Source organism: Vanessa tameamea, chromosome 3, assembly GCF_037043105.1.
Source record: "Vanessa tameamea isolate UH-Manoa-2023 chromosome 3, ilVanTame1 primary haplotype, whole genome shotgun sequence".
Lineage (NCBI taxonomy): Eukaryota > Metazoa > Arthropoda > Insecta > Lepidoptera > Nymphalidae > Vanessa > Vanessa tameamea.
The window spans coordinates 9,098,290-9,124,908 of NC_087311.1; the positions used below are offsets into that span (position 1 = coordinate 9,098,290).

The 26,619-nt window shown below is 30.5% G+C and overlaps 1 protein-coding gene across 9 annotated transcripts in view; it reads right to left on the minus strand.

The window, feature by feature from the left end:
* Positions 1-26,619, minus strand: part of Atp8a (ATPase 8A) — an 86,418-nt gene that overhangs the window by 45,381 nt on the left and 14,418 nt on the right. Inside the window, exon 1 of one of the 9 annotated variants that reach the window (XM_026635818.2) lies at positions 2,169-2,350. The exons of the other annotated variants lie outside the window; for them this stretch is intronic. Within the exon in view, the coding sequence (XP_026491603.2) occupies positions 2,169-2,292 (124 nt within the window). The 5' untranslated portion in view covers positions 2,293-2,350. Of the gene's footprint in view, positions 1-2,168; positions 2,351-26,619 lie in introns of those variants that run through there. 9 annotated transcript variants of the gene reach the window in all.

Genomic DNA, 26,619 nt, shown 5'->3' on the forward strand with positions numbered 1-26,619 from the left:
TCGGTGGCGGAAAATCTTATTGTATTATTACGTAAGGCCATGTGACGTTTCAGTTATAATAATTGACCTACACTTCTATGGAATCTTGCCTATACTAATAAAGGCATAATCCAGTAATAGGCAGGTAATAGTTTTGCTCAAATTTGTTTTTTCTTTTCTTTGTTTATAATGTAATATCTGACATAGATATAATGATATTCTTCTTTCTCTATGATATTATTATATGTATCTTTTATAATAGCGAGACAAAAGGCAGAAACCACGGCGTGACTTTAAGAATCCTGCTATAGGATAGGACCACCACTCTAACGAAATTTGTAGGTGTCAAGGTCGTTCAGTAATTTTTTTTTTCATCTATCATTTTATTATAAGCACTTAGCACCGCAACAATGTGCAAAATAAGTCTGAAGGAAGGTTCGACGTAAGGATGGTGGCCGAGAACTTTGAACTCAGATTCTTGCTATGTTTTACAATACACTTCGGCTAAAGAAATGTAGCAATAAGGACAAGCGAATAATATTGCTCATAATTATTAGCTGTGGAAGACACTACTCATTTTTAGCCTCCTGGCGCCGAAATACGATGGGTCAAAGATAATGATAGTTGCATAAAAACATGATCACGTGATAAGTTTTTATTATAACAGGGCGGAGCATAATATATCTAGACTGAGATTACATAAAGCTACTATAAATTATTATTTCACAACAAATGTTTACCTTATTTAATATTTTATTCCAAGTATTTTGAATTATAGGGTATAGAGGTTTTGAATAATATTGAAACCCGTCGGAAATAATGCAAAGATGCATTCAGAGGTTTTCGGCAAAATACAGGCATGTCATTGTTTTATATACCTGTTATAAAACTTGGAAGGGTTATATATTGATGCAAGCAATTTTGTATCTATTTGAGTTATTAATTGTTAGGAAAACGTGCTCATGATCTACCCAATGGAAAGAGATCACCTTCGCTCAAATTGCTTCGCTAGTTAATGGGACTGTATGATACATAAAGTACCTTTTACATGCCATATTCCTTAGTTGGTAGCAACCAACTAAGGAATATGATATTCTGTATCCCATGTGCCTGCAATTACACTAGTTCACTCGCCCTTCAAAACTGAACACACCACACACACGCGCGCGGTAGTATAAATGATAAACGGCTGGCCTTAACTCGACCGAGCTTGCACAAAGCCTAACCGGGGATCCGTTTTTATTGACTCTGTAATCTAAAACTCAAAATTTAAAATAAAGCTTGTTTAATAACGGTTTGTTACGAATGTAGTAAACGTTGGTATTAATCATTAAAAGTTCGTTAATTATTCTCCGTCAACAAGAGAATAGGTCTTTGCTTGTTTCTGATGATATTATACCTAGCTATTGGTTTATTTGTTTAAAAGAACCATGCGGATCCTATCCTGCTCACCTTTTGTGTTTATTAAAAGGCAAAGACAACAAAGCGAAGCAATTAAAACGCTACTATGGTAAAAAATATGTAGGATTAATTTATAAAGCGCACGCAAGTTTTATTTTTCTTTGTGATTTCATCGTGACTTATTTTGCGGCAAAGGTTATACTCATATTAGGTGCAGATAACAGTTGTAAAATATAATCAAATGTCACTAAGACGTGACATTGGTTGAATATTTCGCGCACAACTATCTAGCAGATACACACCAAATAAAATATCTAGTACCCTCATAACATCTAACACATCTAAGGTAATTTAGATACATACCATCTGTAAAGGTATAAGATCAATTAATATGTCGGGTATATAATAAATAATGCCAGTTATGTAACAACTGTTATGTTATGTAATGTAACACTGAGACCAAGTTTGCGTTTTAATTAAATGCTTCAACACTTCAGTTCGACTCCTTTTAAAACAAAGAAGTTGATTTTTTTCGCTTTAATCTTTGTCAACAGTTAATTAATCAGGAGAAATACTTGAATTGAAATCCTTTCTTAGTAGAATGATTTAAACAGATTGAATTATACCTATAAGATTGTACGGGATATATTTAAACTGTATTTTAACATTCAGCATGAATTAAGAAGAGAGGCTTACAGTTCTCTCTATGTAGGAAATAAAGCTACATATATGCAAATCTATTCTAAACTAACTTAATAAATATGCATTTGAATATCTCATTTACTCACTATTTGTTTGCTGTCCGTCCAAAACCGTCGTAGTTGGTAGTGTGAGTCCATCAATGGTGTCAGAGCTGATCACCTGGTGTAATGGCAGCTCGACTGTGTCTGGCGAGCCCCCGGGCCACGCCATATTACATCACTGCATCACCAGGCACGTATTCACTCACACTCTTCGTATATTGAACAATGTACAGAGCATTACGATTCAAATACTCTTTATGTTAATTCGTTTGAAATGCACCTTTGAACACTTTTTATCAAACCTTTTTAATCCCTTTGTTATTAACTTATTATTTGTTTTATTGTGGTTTAATTTTTATAGTTATTACGTATTACAAAAACGAACGATAAAAATTGATATAAGTTTTGTTATGGTTCGAAAGTATTTCATTTATCATTAGTACCTTAAAGAGTCTTGTTTTAATAATTTTCATATTTATATTTACATTATAAATATATAGATAAACTATAGTATATATATATATATATATATATATATTATTAAAGTAAAATAATGTAACAGCCTCTTAAATCTTTCACTCCCTATGAGGATAACTTTTGGAGCTCATTCGAATATTTTGTTCCATTGCGGTTTGGTGGCACACACGCGGCAAAACCAACGACGTTTTCCTTCACCATCAAACACAAAATTATTAATACAAATAAGCACGTGAAAATTCAATGGGCTTGAACCGCAATGTGTAGTTAAAATTCGTGTGGTCTAAGAAATAGAATATCTTAATTTTCATAACAAAATATAGTAATAACTTTATCGATTCTTGAATTTTCAACTTAAACATAAGAAATTGTAAAATAAAAAAAAATCTATGAAAAAAAATATCTTCACTTCTTCTCTTTCTAGGATATCCTACATAAAGGTGTGATTGTTATATTAATACAATTTATTTCGCAGTAGTAATGCTAAAACGTTAAATATTAATATAACAATACGCTATTCCGTTTTGAAAACTTTTGAATATAAATAATTTAAAAATAAATAGTTGAGTTGGAAATACAAAACAGGGCATGAAAATATTAAAAATACTTGGCTTCGAATTGTCCAGGTGATCGAAGATGATTTTTAAAAATTTTAATTACCGACATTTTCCCAACAGATTAAAACCTTGAATCTTGGATAAATAGTGCAAAATGGCTTTAAGCAGCGATCCGAAGCCACTTCTTTTGTTCGATAAATTGCTCCTCTTGCACTTTTACAAAGAACTTAGCCTCCGTGCTAGTTTACAATTTGAAGAAGGCAGTCTATCATAATTACGGAGTCAACACGACGTCCAATTTAAATGATAAAGGGTATATAGCGTAATAAAAAATTTTATATTGATCTTGTTACATATTTTTTATTAACGTAAAAAAGATATACAAAACTGACAAAAGGTCCACCTGATGATAAACGTTCACCACTGCCCATAGACATTGGCGCTGTGAGAAATATTAACAATCCTCAAGATCGCTTATGTGCCACCAACATTGGGAACTAATTTGTTGTCACTTTTGCTACTAACATAATACTATTACTAACTATCATTGCTATTTATAATAAAACGAACGCTTCGATTACTATAGGATTAGATATTCTATATCTTGTGATTGAAGTTTATTAACTAAAATAAAAAATAAATTAATCTAGAAATAATTTTCATTTACTTCTGAACTTGGCAAATTAATTAGCAATAAATATTTAACAACAAGGTTTTATAAATGGCCAAATTTTCGTGTAATAGATAATAATAATAATAATAAATAGTAATTTTATTTAAATATTATATTATAATTATTTATAGTGATACACCGAACCTTAAGTTATCACCATGAACAAAAACTGTGATTAATTCAACTACAACGGAATCCCAAACATACCTTTGCAAATATAAATAGGAGAAGGTTCAAAACCTCCAAGAGGATTCTCTTTTGTGGTTTGGTGGATAAACATGTGGCACATGTTTTCCTAACAATGTTTTCCTTTATATTAACAAATGAAGTACAAATTTAAAGCTGGCCTGGGTTTGGGCCCAGATTTAATTTAGATTCTGTTCCTCCTACTTTTTTGGCTTCTAAATATATTTTTTTTCACACATATTTCGATAAGGGTTATTCTAAATTGTAGTTATGAGGAATATTTTGCAGAATAGTGGTATTATGGTTTGATGTTCGGCGCCTCGCATATGACGTGACAAGTTTGAATGCTACAATAAGTCTGATACACTAATTACTTAAAATTAAATCACCCGTAACGTTTCTGCTAATTCTATATGTAAATAGATTCGAATAAATAGTATGATATTGAATTATCGTCTCTGTATCATTAATAATGAAAAACGAATGAGAGTCGGTTCTAAGAGTATTTGTAATATATTCTAATATTCCTGATGAACAGTCATGGACAGACACCATTCAATTGTAAAATTCATCATTGTAAAACAATAATAAGAGGCATCAACTCCTCTGTTGCTCAGGGGCTTTCAGTCTTTCGTTGCGCAGGGGACTTATTACCTCTGAATTCGGACCTGCCTAAGGCATCGAAAAAAGTATGTAAATCGTTGTAAATGCGACCTTCATCATTTCCAAATGAAATGATGGAAACCCATCTAAAACTCCTGTTACGCTGATGTATTCTGATGGCTCTGGTGAATATTGCGGTACTATAATATCATTATTATACAGTAAAAAGGTTTGCTTGTTACAGTTTTAATTATTGAAATATATATGTCTACATGACAAATAATCGTTTCTGTGGATGATGTTTAATTAAGTCTCTACTTTTGCAATCCTAGCAAGTGTGCACTCAAGAAGTCGCGGGAACTAAAAAATATTATTTTTGTAGATATAAGCCCGGAGATAGTGCGTTTTATCATAATAAAATGTAGTTCAGTACATTTGTAACGAACGTATACAAATATAATTAACAAGAATCTTATCAATCTACTCAAAGTCTGAGTTTTCTTTACTTTATATTCTATTTTATCAAAGAACTACGAATAAAACGTGAATTGAATTTTAATATAATATTTGTAACACATTTATTAAATAAAAAAAGGTTATAGGACTTTTTCAGCAATTTTAAATGTTATATTTATTAAGTAGTGATGTTTTTATTATAGAACATAAGTTATTAAAATATTTATAAAATAAAACTCTTTAAAATCATTATTTGTTCTAAGATTACAATAGAAAAAAATGGTAAGTACCTACAGTTGTTGAATATATATTTATAAGCTTACGTCAAATTGTGATAAGTACGTATTATTACACTAGCTGCTCCGTGCGTTTTTACCTGCGTACAACGTTACGACGCTCGGTCTGCGTGTCAGAGCGTAATATAATATTTTTCAATAAACTATTTATTTTATTATTTATTAGGGCTATTTAACATAAACAAATTTGTGATTAGCGCGATACTTCAGTACTTATAAAATATGGTTAATGATTGTATCTCTAAAAAATATAAGGTTTTACTAAATTGTTTGATTTTGAAGGCATCTTAATCTAATGTTGAAGGCATGATAGTAGTAATGACATTTTAAAAGAATATCTGAGACAATTCGCGCGGTGGTAATTCCATGGCAGAAACCTTCACAAAGTTTCATGCCAACAGCTGTTTACAGTTTCGGCTCAATTGGATGAACGTCGTGTGAAAATATGAAGTAAATGCGGTAAAAGATCATATTACAGCCAAAGATTAAAAAAAAATACGTCAATTACGGTGGAAATGGTCTAAAGTTCACTTTGTTCATTCAAAATTTATATACTGATTAACAAAATCTTGTTAAAATCAGTATTCCATTGAGATTTTTCCCATAGTGATATAAAAGCTTCATATTATAATGATACAATTAAAGACTACGGAATTTAAATGAAGTTATAAGATCTAGGTATCGTATACGTATACTTATATTAACCACTTTACCTTTGAGAACTTAGAGCGGTTTTCCCGGCAGTTAAGAGTAAATATTTTCCCTAAGGCACTTTTCTTTCTCCAAGAACTCTAAACAACCTGTGCACTTAAATAAGGTAAAAATTTTAAAATATACTTGTATCTTTAATTACGCATTATACTAATTCAGTTCTGACTTGGTTTTAGTTTTAGTTTTTTAAATGAACCAGACCAGAGAGGCTGATTTCTTAAAAATAAATACTTAATTCAAAATTATCTTACAAATTATATTATTAAATGACCCATATACATGTAGTTTAAGAATAGGTATAGACTATGTGCTATATTTATGTTGCATAGTATATATACAAATTATTCTAACATAATTGTCAATCAGAAAAATGGTATACAGTTTCATGTTATATTAAAATGTATTAACAGGTTGCTAGTTATTAAATAGGGCAAGGCATAATATTCCAATTACCTTTCTGTATTGTGTAAAAATTTTTTTTTAAATCTATCCTATTGCATTCACTTTAAGGTTGATTGTTTATCGTCTAGATAATCTGAGTTACTATTCAAACGGGACATGCTGTCAGTGTGATTCCAAATAGCCATTATATGCACATCAGTGCTTTGTAATTTTTAAATTATATATGAGTAAATTCTTTATTCTTTAAAGCTTTATCTTTTTAAATATTTCCTTTAAACAAAAATAATTTAATTATTAAAAATTTTAAGAAAATCGGATCATTTCTTCGAATTTATTTGATCATATTACTCGTATAATTATATATATTAGTAGTAATTGCTTAAAAACTAACCGCAATGCTAGGATTTATTTAGAAAAAACTGTATTCATTTTCGTATTTCATGTCATATCAATGCGTTGCATCGTTATTTTCCGTTACTATAAAATAGGTTAACCATGAATAGCACACACCGAACAGAGAATCTAATTTAATAATTATTATTAAAAAAACTGATATTAAAATTTAATATAAGAGACCGACATAAACAATCCCGAAAACTAATAACCAAAATCTAATTCATTACAACATAAAAATCGGTCAACCGCACACAAGTTCAGATATCAACTAAAGAAGTTCCCATATAAATAGAAAACTACGATAAGATAACATTTTCCTTAAACAAGCATATTACTGGCCGCGGTGAAACATTCCCATGGTCGCAGTAGACACTGTGTCTTTTAAGAGGGTGTGGTGAAAGGTGTGCCTGCAATCTCTGACCCTCGGCCTATGACGTCATATGAGTCCATATCGAGAATTAAAGCACGCCTTTACAGGGCGACCATTGAACGGAAAAAACGGTCCTCTAAACTGATATTAATGAACTTGAGCTAGCGGTGTTGTATAGTTACTTCGTAAATTGTTGTAATCATTTAAACATTATTAGGCATAACGATTATTTTCTTACGGCTATTTAAAATTCTTTTGATTGTGAATTAAAACTTTTTTTAAACTGTCACAGCTACTGTTTTAAAAACTGTTTAAAAATGTCACAGCTACGACATCAGAAATTCTACTATTTCTAGAAAAAAATACTTAATTAAATTTTGATATACATTAATGTATACTCGTAACCGTAACAAATAACCAATAGCAAAATAAATCCAAAATTAATAGGATTCATTAGTTTTCAATTAAATTTTTTCAATATTTTTCGTGGACACCCCAACAGAAACGGGGTTAACGTGTTAGTGACACAATGTGGTCAGTCCCGCTTTCCAGAGGTTTTTCGTGATTAAGTCAGGCGAAGTCGAGGCATTGTTGTCTGTAATAATAGTCGTAATGAGAACGTCGGACAAAGAGAAAATAAATTATTTTGACTCACAAAAGACATATTTAGGTAGTCTGGGTGCGCCTTCATGCCGCGACTTAATTATAGTATATTATAGTTTCAAATACCCAAATGTAACATAATCTTTATTTATATACAGCCAGAAAGTATTTTCAACGCTTACGTCACTTTCATTCGCTGGATAGAGTTTAATGAAAGTTGATGGTCGCTTTTAATTTGTTTATAGAACTGAAGTCATTACTTTAATATATTTTAATACCTTTTATAATTTATTTTGATAAGATCCAGGAGAACTTTCCAGGAGATTTACGGCCATAACATTTAAATACTTTCACGGATATATTTAATTTATTGTTATATTATATTTACTATAGTTTATATTACATGATCCTTTTTCGTAAATGCAATATTATACAAATATTTTTATTGAAATTGAGACGATTAGAAAATATTTTATTTGTAATAAGATGACATTTAATCCTGTCATAATATTTATTTGGAAATTTTATTTCCCACTAAATAAAGTTAAAAAAAACTTCCTGGGAAATAACCGCCCTTCAGATATTATGAACTTAGCCTGTTAAAGAATTTAAATATTACGTTAAAAAATATTACTAAAAACAAGACGATATGGATAATGAAAAAACGTTAAGTTAGTTTTTATTGTTCATGTAGGATATTATATAGATTATATATAATTGATATATATCTCAGTTGATGCAAATTTATAAATATTTTCGTGTCGTTTCTTTTTAGCCTTCCTTTTATGCCTATAAATGCTGAGGGTAATAGTCATAAAAATAATTAAACATCATCCAAGAAACAACTACACCATTCATATCTATTTATAAACATTTATAATTCGAAAATATTTATATTCAAATACAATCTGATGGACATCTAACTTTAATTATAGAGGTCAAAATCAAATTTGTACATAATTCTGGATTAAGTGAATCGATTAACCCAAAATCGAATATGAAAGTGTGTGATTTCTAACTGATATATTACTGCACACCACTACCACTATGAAATAAGTTTAAGCTGTCGAAAAGTAAGCAATTCTATAAGGTATAATATAGATCAAAATCCATGAACTAAAAATTCTAGACAAGTACTGCGCTATACAAACGGGCGTAGTCGGAGCCGGAAGTCAATATGTAATAAAAGCAATATGCTATTTTATACGTACATTTATAGTTCTCACATTTCGAATCGCAGCCCCTCGAGAGCGGTCTGAGCGTTCTCATTATCCAAAATAACTACTCGGGATCAATAAATGTAAATAGTGCCTGGTTTCGCTTTAAGTGAAGCAATCGTAATAAGGGCTCACTTTAATATTCCGTTTGACGGTATTTTTGTCATATTTTATTCAATTCACACAGGACACGAAGTCGAGTGTTTGCTTACAACGTGTTATTGACTTTACTTTTAGTTATTTAATTATTCATTCCGTAAAGGATAAAGAATCAGAAAACGAACTGCCTGCGACTTTGACACCGGAACAAACTGAGTGTAACCATAATTTAAAATGAAAAGTTAGAATGTTTACTGAGGTATTGTCAGGTCGTTATTGGTATTCAGGGCAGGCCCTGTATGTACTTAGTATTGGGAAATAGTTAAAGTATTATTTCTTTTACTAGTTATTTTTCTTTTGTTTATTATCAGTCGATTTTAAAAATTAGCAATGTGTCAATTGGATTGTAATACACCAACCCACAAAAATAAATAAAAGTTGTTAAAATAGAAAACCAATGTCATGATGTAAAAAATATACTATAAGAAAAACAATATATTATAAGTAACATTATAGTTATAATATACAACATAAACAGCCTGTAAATTTCCCACTGCTGGGTTAAGGTCTCCTCTCCCTTTGAGGAGATGGTTTGGAGCATATTCCACCACGCTGCTCCAATGCCGGTTGGTGGAATACACATGTGGCAAAATTTCATTGAAATTAGACACTTGCAGGTTTCCTCACGATGTTTTCCTTTACCGCCGAGCACGAGACGAATTATAAATACAAATTAAGCACTTGAAAATTCAGTGGTGATAATCTGGGTTTGAACACGAAATCATCGGTTAAGATGCATGCGTTCTAACCACTGGGCCATCTCGGCTTTATATATTTTTATAATATACATGTATATTGAATTATATCATTTAATAGAGTCACTTTCATTATAAAAATAGTTCTATAATACTAGTTGTCGCCTGCGGCTTCGCTCTCGTTTGAGAGGTTGGTCGTCAGATATTAGGCATAAAAAATAAGCCTATCTCCTTTTTTAGAGTTGAAGCATACTTTAAACCAAATTTCATCAAATTCTGTTCAGTGGTTTAGCTGTAAAAGTAGGACAGACCGAAAGATAGACATAGTTACATTCACATTTTTAATATTAGTTTAGATAAATTTACAACACCAAATACAAAAAAAAAATAACAATAATAAACGTAGATATATATATATATCTCTACGTTTATTATTGTTATATTATAACTTTAAAAAAATGCCTGCTTAAACAGAACCTAAATGTAATATTTAAATATTCACAATGTCAATTGTAAAATCGGTGCCTACGGCTAAATATTAAACGCCTTGACAAGTTTAGACATGAATATAAAATTTTATTAATATAATAAATTGCTTCACCCGGATTTTCATAATAATACTAAACTGTGACAATGTTAGTGACGATATTTTCTGAGTCAACTTGTAACGTGTTCACTGAGAATGTAGTTTGCAATATGAACTGCAGTTAACTCGGCTTAATGTATCTCGCCACCACTCCAGTCTGACGTACCGGTGTTATTTATTTTTATCTCGCTACGCTCCGTTTCAAGCTGAGTTTTTAATTTTTTTATAAAATTTTTTGTTTTAATTTTAAGTACATAGTAAAACGTTTTTTAATTTCACTAACAATTTGTCACTTTCATTTATAATTAAAATATATTAAAATTTCTGATATCGGTTAGAACAATTTGCCGCCTTAAAGATTAGAATAGTTTTTATATAGCAGGATTTTTTCGTATATGATTTTTTCTAAAAAAATTGGGACTCGAAAGAAATTTACATGCATTCATTCATCATTTTAAAAAGCAGGAAATCTCTTTTTCTCGATATAACAGTATAAATGTAGAGATTTGTTAAAATTCGACTACGAGCCATTAATCACAATAACTTGCAAATGTTACGTTGAAATTGCCTAGCAAAATTTCAATATTCAGAATTTCTAGTGATGTAATAACGTTTTGAGCTTTATTTTACCGTCTAGTACCTGCTCTTTATATTATGGTAATGCGTTCTGCATGGCTGGAATGATTAAGCTCATATTTGCACAATTGCCTTATCAATGTCTCGAAGGCGGTTCTTGAGGCATGTCATCAGCGAATTATAGTATATTTGTGTACTAAAATTACTTACATTTACTGTAAAATTAAGTATGTTGGTTTGGTAATGTATGTTCGTAAAAACATAAAAGAGTTTTCGAGAAATTGCGATGTGCATGCTACTAATGAAAGGAACAAACATAAACCCTAAAAAAATGTATTCCTTTTTATAATAGTATCCCAGATAAGGTACATTTTTTTCTATTGTAAGGCTAAAAAAAACCATCAAAGAACCTTTGAGCGCTAAAGGTTATTATAACATTAAGGACTTTATAGATGCTATCACGCCTTGGGTATGAAACGATCGTCTCCAAGGCATTTCGAAAATAAATAATTTATTATTGTTCAAATACAAATACCATAAAAAATCCCTCTAACTTTCTTTCGGCGGTTCTTCTGAGGTCTGAAATGTTTCTTTCTGAACTGGTGGTAGAATTTTGACTGTCAATAAGAAAGTATAATGCTTCTATGTTGAATAAAGATTTTTCGAAAATTTAATTTTAATTTTAATCGCCACACGTAAATAATCTTATTTTGCTGACCAAAACATACAAAGCTTATTAAAAAAGGTAAATATGTCATACTAAAAATTATAATATAGACAATAAATTAGCTGGGAGTTAGTCCAAAAATCAAAATCAAAATATTCTTTATTCATGTTTCATAAAAGCACTTTTGAATCGTCATATTACAGTGTTGTCTAAAGCTACCACCGATTCGAAAAGTAAATTCTACCGACGAGAAATGGCAAGAAACTTAGTAGTTACTCTTTTCCACAATTTTAATTAGATAGGATTCGATAAAAGTAAACAATTAAATTTATACATATTATCCCGTCTACAAATCAACAAATACTAAAACCACGCTTTTTATCTTTAATATAATCTTGTATTGAGTAATAAGCCTTAGGTATCAATGTTTTTTGACATGAGCTTTACATTTTTTAATAGGCCAAGTAAAAAGTACCTATTTGTTGATTTTGACCTATAGAGGTAGGTAGACTAGGTAAAACTAATCGTATTTTACTTGGGTGGGTGCAACATGGACATTCGACATAATTTTCGTCTTGTCCATGTTCAATTTTAGACCTACTTGTTAAGAGATCTTGCTGATGTTATCGAGCGTAGTACTGAGGTCTTTCAAGGTCGCAGCCATTGGCATTGTACTATGTCATGTCATGTCTATGCCATCGGCAAATTGAAGAGAGTGATGTACTCGCCATTGATATAGATGCCAAATGCTTTCCAGTCCAGTCCAGAATCTAGAAGCGTTGAACAGTTTCTGAGATATCACGTATCTCTTGCATCCCGCTGGAGTTGGACTGGCTTCGAGTTCTGATAATGGAGTCAGACCGACATGGTGGCGTTCTCATAGAGATACTATAGAACCTTAATATACCAGTAATCGTTTTGGCACTCAATCCTATGATATCCTTGTGTAATCTGGTCAGTGCTTCCAATTAGATAATCTTCTCCTCGGTCCGCGTGTGCGAGTGTTATATATAGCTAGGGTCAAAGGCTGTCAGTGTTGCTAACACGGTTTCTGCCGGGAAAATTTAGAATCCCCTGCTCCACCGTTACCACAGCTCTTACTAAGTCTGGAAATAGCAGCGCAATCGAGGACTAGGGGCCGTGATTTTGTTGCGTTTTTCATATGGGGGAGGGATATGCAATTAAATGGCAAAAAGAAATCATAAAAGACAAACAGTCACGTAGGCATAGTACTCAGAGATACGCTGCTGCCCGTTCTCCGGTAAACATTCTCTCGGGACAACTTTTACACCATATTTCATCATATACGATTCAGTGATTTAGCCGCGAAAGAGCAACATACAGATAGACAAACAAGCAGACAGATTTACTTTCGCATTTATAATACTAATAAAGATTAAGAAAATAAATAATACATCTCAAATTATTCTCGTCGTATAAGATTCGATTTCCAATATTGTCCGATATAATTTTGGTTTGGACCATAATAAATGACACGTCTTTTTCCGATAAGTCCATATAATATATATAGAGATATATTCGAAAACATAATTTATAGGCATTTGTTGCATAAGTGACGGTTGCAAATAAAATTGTTTTATTTATGAGCAATATATCAAACAATAAGATACGAGAAGAGAAATATTGCGTCAAGCCTTTCCACTTGTATGTACATTGTCAGCTTAAATCTTTTTAAAAAAATCATTTCCTTTCAATGCTTTCTTGGATATTCCGTTAGCGCTAGCTGATAATATTCAGTTCAATTTTCTATTTCCTTATTACTTGAGCTGAAATCAAATGATAATACTGAAAACGATTTGTCCGTATCGCTTATATAGAGTAATATAGAGTAACTGTATTTATAATTTGATTAAAGAGATAAATAGATACTCTTTTACTAAATGAGAAATGGAAAACATTTGAATAGCCATATAAATTGTTACTTTCTTTATTTGCTAAGAGTACTAAAACAATGAAATTATCTGTCTTTTAGGCTTAGCAGTCACATTTAATAATATAACGTTATAATATTTGAGAGTCTCTAAATAATGTAAATCGACAAAGAGAATATCTTTAAGTTATTAGATATTTGACCAAATTTCTTGTTTCAAAGTAATATCAAGTCCCTGCATCTAAACCCATATATCGGCGTTGCGATCCCCAAGACCCAGCCTATGATTAATATTCACACAAGCAGAGGTCTAAGTGTATGGCAATGGAGAAGAATCTAAAACCCTCACAATACATGAGGCACAGAGACTAGATTACGCGACTGCCATCCTCATCAAATGTGCGACGAGAAAGCTGCAATTGTATGTTAGCGTATCCCATGCAGTGGTTGCAATATCGCATCACAAGAGCTTCGGATTATATAACAATGACAGAGACGCGTTGGGAACATTGGCGAATATGGCACAAATAGCGATTACCAAAGAAATTCTCGATTACAAACTAAAAATTCCGATCCTTAATATATATGATCCGATCATAATCAGACCGGTTAAGCGATCTAGATTATCACGAAGACGAATAAATAACACAATTTCAATGAGACATTCAGACTCATATTGATAGTGTATCATATACATAATTTGATTACCTGGTGATCTGTAATACAGGCATTCTTATGCTTAACTTAGAGACAAGCTCTTCACACATTTTAGACTATGTTATGAATCGAATATTCTCGTTACATATAAATATAACTTTTTTAATTATTTTTTTGTGAAGAGAAATAAATATTTAAAAAAGTTGTGATCATGCCTGGTTATGAAAACATGAAAACAAGCAGCATACTAAGATAAAAAATACGAACTAAAGATAAGATAGACAAAAGGCACGGACGAAACGTCTGTGGAGATATGAATATAAATATAATAAAAAAATACTACCGTAAACTGTACTTCACAAAATAGAATTTTGTAAGTATATAGAAAAAAGGCGATGCTAGGTTAATCTTACGTAATAAGAGAAATAATATTCAATAAAAAATTGTGAGAAAAACGTAGTACGAGTTTATATTTACTGCCCTTTATTACTAATTTATTTAAAGCCAGGCAATACGCCACTTTAAATTTACATAAAAGTTTCAACTGTAAACCGAGGCAATGTTGTTGGTCAATTAACTTCGCGTTAAAATATATAAGACTCTTTATTAAGTCACAAGGCATCAATTTGCGTACTTTTTTTCGTGAAACTGTCTATATTCTCTGTTTTTAATTTTTAACTGATTCTGGGTCTGATTTTTGTATGTAAAATATTAGATAGTGGATTAAAAAATTGAATGTGTAAATTTGTATAAATATATAAACGAGCATGTAGTTTTACGTTGACTCCAAATTAAATAACACTGACTCACTCACTCAATTAAATAAGGACACAGCAATACAGAGCGTTCTTGTTTGCCAGTAGATAGCCGAGGAGTAAGACAGTAACAAATATTTCATCAAATTCGATTCCGTATATAGGTATTATATAAAAAAAATTGCATGAAATGGAAAGCAGATATATACTTTTTTTTTAGCTTTATTTTAAGAGCACATAGTAAAATAACCGTATAAATATTCCTATACAATATTTCTTCAACTATAAAGGAACTATAACATGCGTAGCACGTAGCTTCTACGGACGTGCTACGTACAATATATAAATGACAGCACTTATCCTACAAAGAAAATCAAACAGTTACAAATTACTCGATAAGTAACTTCTAATTCATAAATAGAATGATAACTATAAATAATAATAAGTAACTAATCACGTACCTTTCCTTATATTAAGCGACCCTATTATGTAGGTCATTTATCCAACCAAATATAAATAAAAATAAATTCAAAGCAAAAATACTTTTTAATAAAGCTTTTATTTAAATGCTCTAAAAAGAAGAAAACAAAATTTTCCTTTAAAATTTTAACTATCAATTTGTAACCTCATTATACACAATTTCTTTAATCATAAAAGCTTGTCGTGAGATTTTCGTAAGTACATACATAGAAGTATTTAATTAAACTGAAATAAAAGAAATGAAACTTAACAGATTAAATTACTAAATTACATGGTACTAGTTAATTTACGCAAGGTTATTACGCGACAAGCTTTTATTATTAAAGAAATCGTGTATAATGAGGTTATAAATTGATAGTTAAAATTTTAAAGGAAAATTTTATTTTCTTCTTTTTAGAGCATTTCAATAAAAGCTTATTTTAAAAAGTATTTTTACTTTGAATTTATTTTTTACTTTTTAGTTATGACTGTCTAGGTTTTTTTTCGAATTACTCACATCGAGCCCTATCATTTGATACCTATACTGCAGAAGTGCATAAAAAATAACTATTCTGCCATCTCGAATGTTCCACCATATTGGAATTAGAATGACGTCACATTATTTTTCGATTTACTATCAACAAGCCCTATCATTTGATACCTATATTGTAGAAGTGAATAAAAAATAACTATTCTGCCATCGCGAATGTTCCACCATATTGGAATTATAATGACGTCAAGCAGTTTGTCGTGTATTGTCATCCAAACTTAACGTTTATATAAAATTTCAGCCAAATCGGTTAAAGATATCTGCTTCACAATTGAGTAGCAAGATTCCACCCGCACATACATATATACATACATTGCAAGTTAAATAAAAGCTTTTAATAAAAATGTTTTTCAAGATAAAAGTGTTTACTATTATCAATCTGATGGCAACGATTGTTACCTTTATTTCTTTTTTTTCTTTCTCTAAGCGAAGTTGATCAATACTACTAACATTGTATATAAGTCTCGACATTTGTAAGAGAATGTAATCAATACAATATACTTGTTAAGTTCAGTTTGTTAGTTTTAAAATTTATTGTCTAATTAAATCTTTATTATGACAATTTATGAATGAGTATTAATTTCCCTACATTATGACGGTCCATAATATCTGTATTAGAAAGGATCAAAGGACCACAAGGATCGAAACAAATTCATTTATAACCAATACGAGCGTTGAATCTTTAACAATCGTAAAAAGATGAAATATATTTGGAAATTCACAAAATGCTATGAAATCTCCGAGTAGAGTTGAACAATCTTGATGGGCTTTGAGTCGAGAAATATAAAAAAAAACTCGAGTGATTTGTGAATGCTAGTGTCAGGTTTAATTAAAACGCGACACTGCACAAGATCTCACAACAATTTATAGTTAAGGCTGCATGAATCTTGACTCCGTTATACTCGAAGCGTTTTTATACAATACTTATGATTCATAATAAATAATATTTCTCTCATCTAATAATGTAGTCTTTGTTTTTTTTTTTTGAAAATGAGATGATTTTTAATTTATACCCATCCAAAAACATTTTAGTTTGAAATTAGAAACGAAAAATATAGATACTTCAATCAATTATAGGTATTGATTAAATTAGCCTAATCTAAAATCATTGATTTTTCCGAACTAGTATATAGACAGTCAAATATATTATTTTTTAACAAATATGTAGTTTATCGAGCATGAAAATTTTGGTATTTGTCAAAGTGACATAGTTTAAAATATACTTTTAAAACTATTTACGAATGAAAGAGTTGAGAGGATGGCTACTTTTTTATAATAAAATGTCCCATATAGAATATCGTCAGTGTAGAATAATACATAACTAAGTAAATATTTACTTTTGAGAAAGAGAGTTTAAAAATTACTATAAAAATTCTTACATTAACAATTAAATATTATTTCATTAACAAAAAAAAAATAAAATCATTGGGGAATTAAAAAATGATTAAGTCTCTGTAGAATATTATTAGTGAAAAATTATTAACAGATAAAATAAATGTTTGTTACAGTTAGAAATTCGATCATTCCTCAAAATAAACCGAATCGTATCCGTACTGTTAATGACTTACAATTAGTAACTTTACACTTTACTGTTTTCGTCCAATATTGCTTTATCAAACGCCGTGTAGTGTTGTGACTGCGACTAAGTAAAACAGTGCCCGTCTCAATCTTTGGGTTTCGCAATTTATAAATAAAGTTTCGTGAAGCGTAATAGTATCGAGAATTTAAGTGCTTCAACCACCATTTGTTGGCTACGAACTCACTACCATTTAAATTTACCATGAGCAACGATTAAATAATTCATTAAAGGAAGTTTTTATTCGCTATTGTTGGTACACTGTAAAATGTTCGGCGCGCTCCATCTCCGTTTTGTTTTCTAATTAAATCTGAGTATAAATTATTCAGTTGTGAGTGTTGTGTAAATTAAAACTTCTGTTCATTGATTTAATTGGGTAGAAGTAAAATTGGGTAATTTCGTCATTTCAAATTCAAGAAACATTTTATGGTAGAATCACAGATAAATAAAGCAAATAAAAATAAGTAACCACACTAATGGCATGGTTGAAAACTTATTAACAGAGTTTTGCTATTGTTGTGTTTAGTGAAATTATTTGTTTTAAATTGTAAGGTAAATTAATTAAAGGAAATGTTGTGAATTAAAATATTAGCAAAGATATAAAATTATAAATATTTTTTTATATAAAAATGAACGCATACTCAACGACTCATTCTTCCTTTATACGAACTGTAAGTTCTAAGCTTTATAGCTCAAAAATAACGACGACGAAGCATACGCTGTTTATTTTACGATACGCATAAAAAATTTAGTGCCCTCGCGACACTAACACTCTCACAATGACTATATCAACATTATTAAGACTCATTCTCAGCTAAATACAGTGTGATAAAGATGCACGACATCTTAGTTTCGTAATAGGGCTGCATAAGTCAATACACATCGGTAACGTTACATCATCTAGTCCTTATAAAAGTAATAAATCTAATATGTTATCTGTGCTTAAACATACTATTAATGGCTTCTTCAATATTTTACATAGCTTATATAAAATATATTCAGTAAATAAGTCGATAAATTATATTCAGTATATAAGTACATTACTGAATTATTTGATTTCAGTGAATTAGTTAGTACTAACTTTCCAATAAATACACATTACAATAAATTAACTAATGATATTTTGCAAATATTATGTGGTAAGAAGGCGGACATTATTGCTAGTAGGAGGAATGAGATTTTGAAAAATGTAACTGATCCTGTGTTGTTATCTAGCATTAAGAAAATTCGACCGACTCATGCTGCAGTAAATTGGAATGCCCACTGGTGAATGATTATTAATTGTAATGGTGCATTAATTTAGTTGCTTGATAAGTATGTTCACAGGAAATAGAAGGAAAAAAAAAGGGAAATCAATTGACGGTCTACTTTAAGGCAGAAAAACGTCAAAATCCAAGCTACGCTCTCTCATAAACCCGGAGAGGACTCCAGAACCACAATATGGATTTTATTGACAGGTAAAATCTTTCTATTATTTATGTTAGAGATAATTGTGGGTTTTATTTTATATCACTTAATTCTGCCTCGTTGGTCTAGTGGACCTGAACTTTTTTCAGTCGTGTCGGATTTTCCGTTCCATCGGATTATTGGATATCGGAGTGAGATATTAGAGCGTGTAACATATTAACAATGATAACTAGTCTCTCCTGTGGGGATTATAAAATAATAATTGATATTATATAATTTCATACAAGAATTTTTTGTTTGAATATTAACATATTTTTTAGATATATTAATGAAATAAATTTATATTAATATAATTATTGATATATGTAACATCTTTAAAATAAATATAAATGTAATTAAATTCAAAGTCAATAATTATGACTGCCAGAATTGTATAGTTTCCTCTTGAAATGACATAAATACAACAGCAATTTCATAAATATTTTTAAGTAACTATACTATTATACAAGCTTTCCTCGTATTCACAATTTCTGTATAAGTATCCCGAGATTTATACAAACAATAGTTCACTACAATTGGTTTCGCGCCAAGCGATAATTTCGCGGTATCTACCGTAACTACGTACTTTAGGCTTTGTACAGCATTATTTTAAATATATTTAAATTCTAATGTTATTAATTCAAATTTAACTATCGCTCACGACACATCTTACGTAATAACGGTCATGTAAAATTATACATAAATTATACATAATGTGCATAATTATATTTATTAGAATAATTAATGTTATTTTTCATTAATAAAAAAAGTGATTCTGATGAAAAGTAAGTAAAATAAACATACCTCATTTTATTCAGATACTAAAAATCCAGTGTGAAAAGGATCTAATAAACAAAAATTTGGAAAATGTGTGAGCTCCGCGAGGAAAAGTCGTGGACGGTAGCGGGCGGGGTGTTCGCAGCCACGTCATTTCCTGAATTATTTATATGAGCGTTTAGAATATTAGATATCTGCAGCTGAGCTTAACTACTCATACATAGGGAAGTAGTAAATTTATATGTGAACAATATTAAACCTTTATAAAAAAGTAAATACTATGTTTTATTAAAATTACTTTCTACAAAAAAAAAATCCTAAATTATTAATTAAAATGTATTTATAAATAAATAAGCTCCAAAGATAAACTGTTAAGAACCTGAAATAATTTAATATATCGAATCACATAGAGAAAAACCGAACCTTTCCTAAGGGAAAATTGTTATTCTGTCTTTCATAATCAAAGTAGTAAAAGCTATATATAGTTGTAAAATGATAGTACGTAGCACAATTTGTCGCACACTTTTTGAGCATTTTTATATAGGGTTCAATTGATATACATTTCAAAGGTATGTTATAGATGTACAATAATATGTTTTTAACATTAAGAAAGGTAGCTGCCCGTCCCGACTACGCACAGGTGACTTTTGTCTCCGTAACCCGATCGCAGCACACATATCAGTCCATCCAGTATCATTCAAATACGAACAAAAATCATCAAATTCGATCCAGTCGTTTAGTCGCAGGTGTCTTATTTCAACGAAATTCTGCCACATGTGTATTTCACCAACCCGCATTGGAGCAGCGTGTTGGCTTATGCTACAAACCTTCTCCTCAAAGGGAGAGGAGGCCTTAGCCCAGCAGTGGGAAATTTACAGGCTGCTAATGCTAATGTTTAGGAAGAGCTCAGCGACCTACCAAAGAGTTATATATACATAAAGATGATATAAATTACAAAAAAAACATTTACAGATCGATGTAAGATCGGCTACTGTCTAAAACCAAATCAAAATATACCTACTATATTCAAGTACTAGTAAATAGACTAGAAAATAGAATATTTACTTGAATAGAACTATTAACTTGAAGTAGGATTGTTGTAATTTTACGTTAAATCTAAAGCTACCACCAGTTCAAAATATAAATTCTACTGAGAAGAACCGCCATAAAAACCTAGTTACTCTTTTCCGACAGTCAAACGAGGATTATTTATTAAATACCTACAATTATATAATTATTACTAATTCTGCATGAAAAACAACGAATATTAGCACCACAGTTTTTTATCATCTACGTAATCATTTATTGAGTATCCCTTATTAATTAAAATGATCTTAATATGTCATTAAAATTATTAATAAAAACTAAAAGTAAACCTAAAAGTATTTAACATTTTGAGTTTAATGATAGTACTTAACTAATTCGTTTCGCGTTAAAATGAAAACAAATGCTCTGATAAAATTGTATTTAATGTGATAATAATTAGTATTGAATATGATTTTCTATTCGTAAATATTATATTATATTTTTTAATATTATAGTATTATTAGGTTTATATCTATATATTACAAGATTTCTATAAAATTATAATAAAGGTTTTCTATAAAATATATAAAAGCGCTAGATGCTTTAAGACAAGAGCTTTGCACGTGATTTGAACACCTTAAAGAATTTTATCAATTCATTTAATGGAATCCAAAATTATACTAGCATCTATATATATCTAAAATAATAACAATATTTAAGTGACCCAGTAAGGTATAAATGTATGGAGGTACGCTTAATAAAAGATTATGACCATAAAGTTTATATTTAAAACCCGAGACTTAAAGAGCCGCTATGGCCCGATGGTGAAACAAAGATTTTAGGTTTATATTCGGGCGATTATCACTATATTTTCATATAGTTAATCAATAAATCAATCAATCATTCAAAATATACTTTATTCAAGTAGGCTTTTACAAGCACTTTTGAATCGTCATTTAACAAACTATTTAAAGTAAAGCTGTGTTTATTTTCCATTTATCAAATTGTGCGTTGGAATAAAGTCCAAACTTCTTTAAGAGGACAGGCTTTTGGCCAGCACTGAGCTGTTTATGAGCTTTCTTATTTACTTAACATCATTTAATAATAATGTTTAAGATTTTGTATAGAACAACGTAATTCAATTAAAAACTTATGTGTAACTGAAAGTGAGCAAAAAGGGAATTGCTGAATCTTTGCCAGCCGGATTTAAAAGTAATAGAATGTTCGCGCCAATTAATTAATTTTATAAGGATTAGTCTATACTTAGTAACATAAGTATTTAATCGACATCATTCATTTATCGTCAATTGTAAGTTAATATTATATTAATTTTTATTTTTTATATGTACATGATATATTTTAGTATCAAAATTGATAAATAGATGATTGATTCATTTCAAATGTAACATTAACAAAACATAAAACAACTAACGATGTATTTTCATTGTTTTCCTATAATATTCACTATATTACAATACAATAGTAACAAATTGTTTAAAGTAAGAATATTTTGAAACTCAATTTATGTTTAGCTATAAATGTGTTATGACTTTATTAATATTCACTGGTTTGTTTAACTTACGATCACGAGTGTTCACACGAGTAGCGTGTTAAGTTTAGTCGCGGGCTTTACGTCGGTTGTTGTGGGACACGTGGGGCGGCGTCGCGTCGCCGGCTTCGACTGAGGGAAATAGATAAGCTCAGACAATATACACCTGGGATTACATGAATTATTGTCACGGTATTAATCATTCCGATGTTCTAGTTTTATAGGATTCAGATTAATTAATTAGTTGTAATTGTTATTTTGTAATGATTAAACGACTTTGTAATAATTTGCATCGCGTCACTTTATTATTTGAAGCTGAAGATTTTTCGTGTGTTTTGTTTTGTTTTTTAAAGCATAGTTAGGCAGACGTGATTCGTAAGTCGGACAGGAGTTCATATGTTATCTGTGATATATTTATAATCGTTGAATATATAATATGTATGTTGCACACGACATCGTATTGTATTACCGCAAGTGGAGGAGTTTGTACTTCGAAAGTTCTTCTATTAAAGCAGCTCTCGTAGCAAAACGCTTAGATGGTTTTATACATAAACTGACGTAAAGTGTTATTAGGTATAATGATGCTATCGTCGCTTGATGTTAGAGCTTTGTATAAGCACGTCTAGGTAGGTATCATACAATCGTCCAATATTGTACCAGAAAGCGGTAATACTTAACACTGTTGTTTTCTAGTTTGAATGGTAAGTAACCCACTATAAATAAAAGCACAAGAGATATATCACGTCGATTCCCAAGGTCAGTGGCGTATTGGCGATGAAAAGAATGGATGAATTCACTCTTTACATCGTATTTTACAACATAAAACACATTACGTGTTATCACTAGCAAAAAAATAAAATATATGTGTAATTGGATATGTCATGGAAAATTACTCAGAAGAGGTTGCCATTCGCCATAGCACCAGTGAATTTTACGTATAATTCATAATTATAGTCTTTGTATGTGTGTGTGTGTGAATTTAATTGCTACACATGTAAATATAGATCACAACTTAGATTGGGACACCAACAGAAGTGGCGTACGTGGGGTTTATAACTGACACGATTGTCTATAGATTATATAATTAAACCAGTATAATAATATAACTATAATATAAATATGAAGTATAATATAAAAAATTGCAAATTCAAAAAGATGTTCTTAATAATAAGTAAATGAAGAAAGATAGAGAAATGACGATCTCCGTGGTCGAGTAGTGTGTACACCGGTTTTCATGGGTACGCCACTCCGAGATCCCGGGTTCGATTCCCGGCCGAGTCGATGTAGAAAAAGTTCATTAGTTTTCTATGTTGTCTCGGGTCTGGGTGTTTGTGGTACCGTCGTTACTTCTGATTTTCCATAACACAAGTGCTTTAGCTACTTACATTGGGATCAGAGTAATGTATGTGATGTTGTCAAATATAATATATATATATATATAAATGTACAACCTTTGTTAGTCTGAAATTTAGTCTGGCTGGCAAATGGGCCACCTGATGGTAAATAGTTACCACCGCCCATAGAAATGTGCGGTGTATGGAATATTACCTATTCCTTACATAACCAAGGCTACGCCAACCTTGGCAACTAAGACGTCATGTCCTTTATGCCTGTAGTTATACTGGCTCACTCACCCAAACACAAGAACGAGTGGTACCTAGACGGGCTTGCATAAAGCCCTACTAATAAGCATGACATCAATATAGTATCTATTTTAAAGAGTTTCTATTTCGAGCGTCGTTGTTCTAAGGGCCACAAACACGTCTCTACAAAGATGCGTGTTTCTTTCCCTTGTTTCATCACGCTACGCGACGCTACTGGGAATACTCGAGAATTGGCTTATAACTTTATCAACTGCATTTTATAGAATTGAATACAATTTAAAAGGGTTTTCATTACCTAACTCATAATCTTATATTAAACGTTTCACTTTAGTATATAGGCTTCATACGGGTATAATAACGGTCTGTATACAACATGAACTTGATTGAAGAACAGACATAAGAAATAAAATCGTAGTAAAGAAGATGAATGAAGAAAGAAGAAGTTGAAAATCTCGGCTTTTCTTTGCTATAATACGAATAAATCTCCATTTTTAATCACTATGTTCATTAATCAAAACCAGTTATAGACCGTTGCCTTGCTTAAAGGATCTAAATGTATAGACAGCGGTAACAGTCTATGTTTTAAATTATGTAAAGATGATGATTATTTATAACATAATGTATCAAAAATTAGAAAGTGTTCAAGATGTTGCTTATAATGATGGATATATGATGTATATCGAAGCTCGTGTTCCTATCTTATTTCAGTTGCGTCAAAAAGATAAATACAAATTCAGTGTTTAATACACTCAGCACTAGATGCCTTTTATTAAATGAACCCAGCTTAAATATTACAATATAAACTGTAAGGAGCCTTAGTATAAATGAGCATTTTGTTGATGTTATGATATCTTAGACAATAATACCTAATGAACCTCAATCGTTCGTAATATAATTCTTGCATGATTTGATAAAATATGATATTTTTGTGTTATGCGTGTTTCCACACATAGTCAAAAGTTATATAAATGCCACTCATAAAAGTAATTCATAAATATAAAAAAAAAAATGAAAAGTATATTTTTATTGTAAACATATAAATACGGAAAGTTTTATTTTCTACAATATTTACCTACCGAGTTATTTCTTTTTTAATAGCTAATTAACGAGCTATAATGTTGCCAATAAAAAAAAGACATAATAGTATAAAAATATATATATAAAAAAAACATACAAATGAATATATGTTTCGCTGAAATTATCAATAATTTTACTATCACTGAGCGATCATTGATATAAATTATCATTAATATTAATATAAATATACATTTAAAGTTGAATAGACTTATTTTAAACAATAATTTCATGACAGATCTGATAAACACACATATGAACGTTCACCGTTAATTTACAGGACACTATCAGTAATCAGGTTATTCAGCAATACATATGTAAAACAAGCAACTATCGATGTTTATATGAATACATAATACCGTGTCTCGGAACGTACAAGTTACAAGTATAAATACAAATGAAAGTTGAACGCTATTGATTAATCTGCAATACTATATAAGTTATAGCAATATTGATTTCCATATATAATTGGAAACGTGATGAGTTCCATGGAAATAATGTCACATATTAACGTCAGAGATTTTAATATATTCCGATTCTAACAATTCTATTATTCAAAAGTTATTAAGTCTGCGCGAATAAGTTCTGGGTAGCAATGGTTTGACGGTTATATCCAGAACTTATTATTAGCAAGCTAACGAATAGCATTTTACAATTTAAAACGAGGGTTACCTCAAAATTTAAGTCAGTGTATTATATTATATTTTGAGCTGTGCGTTGATTTAGTGACTTTTACATTTTATGTATTAATTATATGTTATACATTTGCCTTTATCCTTTAATAACATATTAATATTATGAAAAATATTTGGCAAACTTTTATGGCCTGTCGCCTGCCTGACGCCTTTTTCTTTAGAACTGCTTTTGCTGGATGGAGTGGATGGATCTTATTACCAAAATTTCCATTAGCTACGTAACGTCAACTATAATTGTTTGTACAAGTTCGGCAATATGTATATTATGTTTATATAGCAGTGACGTCATTAATCTCAAGGCTGACTGCACGTTTGTAGAGTTGAAGGTCACCCATTAAATTTCCAATAAAGCTTCAAGAGGGACCGTTAATGAAAGTAGTGAATTCGCTTCTGACTATTGTCGTAATCAAAGCGATGAAGTATTATAATAGAAACTAATCAAAGACAACGAGACAAAAACATCGAAAATTTTTATTACTTTGTAACAATTTGATACATTCCACCAACCAATATGTTCCACTGACCGATATCAACGGAGACTGACTATTGCGGGACATATTATAGTGCAAAATTGTGTGGCTAACACGAGTGTCTCTGTCTTAATTCTATAATAATACGATGGGAAATCTGACACGAGCGAAAGAATTTAGGTTCAGGACCAATGGCTTTGTCGTGCTTTTTACGAGTCACGATTTATACAGGGGCGGGATAAAACGCAAATATAATGTGGGCAAGATACTAAGACACTCCTGGTGGTGAATAATGGACACATTTGATATTATATTATTTAGAAATATATCCAAAATT